At 39.0% G+C, this 3,448-nt stretch overlaps 1 protein-coding gene across 1 annotated transcript in view; it reads left to right on the top strand.

The window, feature by feature from the left end:
• The first annotated feature begins 259 nt into the window (after window positions 1-259).
• LOC140142196 (proton-coupled folate transporter-like) overlaps window positions 260-3,448 on the top strand; it is a 9,800-nt gene continuing 6,611 nt past the window's right edge. Inside the window, exons 1-2 of the mRNA XM_072164163.1 lie at window positions 260-797; window positions 1,373-1,894. Of these exons, the coding sequence (XP_072020264.1) occupies window positions 260-797; window positions 1,373-1,894 (1,060 nt within the window). The remainder of the gene's footprint in view (window positions 798-1,372; window positions 1,895-3,448) is intronic.

Raw genomic sequence — 3,448 nt, 5'->3', positions numbered from 1 at the left:
CTGTGTCTTATTTTGTTTGTACGTATATTGAGCAATCGTTTAAGTATTCAAAACGGTGGAGAGGGCTCACAGCTCAGAAACCACAGCGTGGTCTATAATACAATGATATTATATTACCTGAAGGTGCCAGAAGTTGTGGCTAGACAACTCCAATTGATTGTATATGTGTGTTCTTTTGTCGAATTATATTAAATTGTATCTATTATACTTTCATGATTTTATTTTGAATTCAAATATTAATTTCCATTTTAGACTCAACATGGCGGCAGTGGCGACAAGTACAAATGATGAAATAAAGACTAAATCATCTCGTAAGAACATGACATTTCTCAAACCTGCTCCTCCAGACGCACCAATCAACATACAGAGGGCAGCTTCGCGATACATTACAGTGGAACCCGTACTTATGCTCATAGTGGTAGGCTTTGGAGTGATGGCCTTAATATTGCCCCAGTATTTACGTTACAGAGTAGCCATACAACAAAATGTGACGCTGCCTGATTCCAGCAATGGGATTAACGGCACGTGTGTGGCGCGAAATACAAGTAATCCATATTACGTGCGTCTTCAGGACGTCCAAGCAGAGGTCGCCTATTGGCAGATGATCATTACTCTTTCTGGAACTCTTCCCGCGCTTTTTGTCGCCCCATTTTTGGGTGCTTGGAGCGACACAGTAGGCCGCAAAGTTGTCCTAGGGCTGAATACATTAGGCTTCGTTTGTTATGTCACAGGCTTCCTTCTTACGTATCATCTCATGCTACCAATATGGGTCATCCCTGTGAGTTTCTCTTTCTCAGGTAAATAAGTACTATAAATGAAGACCGAATTAAAAAGACTAGTTTGCGTATGACGTCCTGTCAACCAGACCAAAACTGCTGTATTGCGTAGGTCAGCAACCAATCACGTCGTGCCTTTGCTTTGCCCTGACGTCAGACGCAAACTAGTTCTTTTCTTTTTAATTCGGTCGTCAATCATACAGTAATTAGGACATCTTTTAAGCTCTCTGTCGCTACGGTTGTCTATTGTTTTTATCATCTTTCCTTTATATTTTGTTTGCACTCAATTTTTCATAGGTCTTTTTCCAAAAGAAAGTGCCCCTAATTATGTGATAATTGTTAAGGCCTATATCAACATTTAGATTCTCCATTATATTAACACCCCTTGGGATCGCCTTTATAGAACTCATAGCATTCTCCTTGTGTGTCAGTTTCAGTTTATTTTCATCCGTCAAAGTTTGAGGAGCAGTGGATGATGGCACAAACAAGCAAAACAACCCTTTAAGCTCCCCTTCGGAACATCTTGAAGTGTAGTGATAGTTTTTTGAGCAGTTTACTTGATCCGATTTAATGTTAACTTTATTTATATTTTACAGGTCTAACCGGTGGATATGGGCTACTAAACGCCCAGGCATTTGCATACCTCTCTGATGTCACGAATAATCAAAACCGATTACTGCGCATTGCAATTCTTCAGGGATCACTATCAATAGTGGTCGGGGTAGCTCAGATAGGTATTGGATACCTTATCAGAGACTATGGATATGGCCCACCACTTTGGATGGCATGTATTGCGATCTGTATGGCTCTATTATACATTATCATTCCATCATTGTTGATCGAAACTGTTGACAGAACCAGTAAACGCGCAGAAAATCGAAATGACAAACTGTGGTCCAGTTTCATCGATGGTATTGAAGATCTGAAGCTCTTATTCGAAAACAATAATCGCCTTCGCAGATGGCGTTTGGGTCTTCTCTACCTGATAGATTTTATGAGGGAAATATTGGAGAGATCTACTCCGCTCGTCATCGTATACGCATTAGGACCGCCATTTTGTTGGTCATCTGTTCTAGTTTCCGGCTATACGTTGATCCTTCTTTTTGGTAGTGCTTTAGGTAAGCTAAGAAACATTCGGCAAACACGCTATCCATCACGCAGGTCATAGCGTAATTAAATAAACGCATCCCAAAAAGAAAGTATCCAGTTTGATTTTGGTCCATAAGTTAAAGATGGGGTCTTAAATCAAGACCTACCAAAAGTATGTTACAGATAAATTTATTCCGCACATTTTGATACCTCATTTGTCCAAACCGATGCAGAATTGATGACATAATGATCTTTTGAATGCAATCGCCTCAATTTTAAAGGTTGCAGTAAATTTCTATTGATTTGGTCCTGCTAACCGGCCTGCTACTCAACATGCTCAATATGGGCAGCAATAGATCAAGGCCAGGGCGCATCAGACGTCTCGCTGAGAGCATGCGCCGCAGATGTCTGGCTGGCAGTCATTGATGCAGCAGGAAGATACCAGATATTGACTGTGAAGAGTGAATGGTAAAACATTGAGGAAGGAGTAAAAGAGCATCTGTATTGAATAAAACACATGAATTGAAGTCAAGCAGTCTTATACCGTCTCTGTTATTGTGTACCTTTATGAAGAATCTTGAGAAGCAGGAAAACCACATCAATAGGGATTACTGCAACCTTTAAAATTGAGGTGATTGCATTTAAAAGGTCATTGTGTCATCAATTCTGCATCGATTTGGACAAATGAGGTATCACACTGTGCAGACTAAATTAATCTGTACCATACTTTTGGTAGGTCTTGATTTAAGGTTACACAAAAGACGTATAAAAAACGTATAAAAGACGTATAAAGTTGTTCTCTAAAACAGAGTTTTCTCAGTAATCAAATATCGCAGCGAGTGAAATGTTGGTGCATTGGATGTAGCTTAACATTTTTGTGTGTGTTATATACAAATTATTAGAATAAATTTTAAAATCCTTCGTTTAAAGCATTTTTACCCACCATGTTCACAAGATCAAAAACACGTTCCATGAGGTTTTTTTCAAATGTGCGCTCCGTATAAATCCACACCGAGCGATTGTTTTCTTCTTTTTCGTATTGTATTACAAATCGATCAAAGAAATAATGTTGCCATGGGGAAGAACCAAATACAGTACCGATTAAATTTTAAAAGCCCGTTTTCGGGGAAAATTTTGGAGAATTTGCTTGAGAAAAAGCTGGTTTGTGAAATTATCGATATCTTGATTACAAGACGTTAATTTAGACATCTGAATACCTACATTATTTCTCAACATTCTGCCAATTGCTATTCCATTTGATTTTCACTCCAAATTGAAGCTAGTTTTGCAAAAACGAGGTTTTCCTCCATCAGTTCGTTCAAAATTTCAGCGCCGACATGCGTGTTTATTCTAAGAGCCATAATGCGGACGCGATTGTAATCATATGTAATTGCATCCAATTATAGTTATATCATCCGCTTTGAGAACAGTCAATTTGTGTAAGTTGATCTGTGGCCCTAACCCCTCCCAATCCGACTACTTAACCCATCCGAACAATTCCTAACCAATTCCGAACATTTGTTCGGAATTGGTTAGGATTTGTTCGGAATTGGTTAGGATTTGTTCGGAATTGGTTAGGATTT

The sequence above is a fragment of the Amphiura filiformis genome, chromosome 20, assembly GCF_039555335.1.
Source record: "Amphiura filiformis chromosome 20, Afil_fr2py, whole genome shotgun sequence".
Classification (NCBI taxonomy): Eukaryota; Metazoa; Echinodermata; class Ophiuroidea; order Amphilepidida; family Amphiuridae; genus Amphiura; species Amphiura filiformis.
This window is presented reverse-complemented; position numbering and strand designations above follow the sequence as displayed.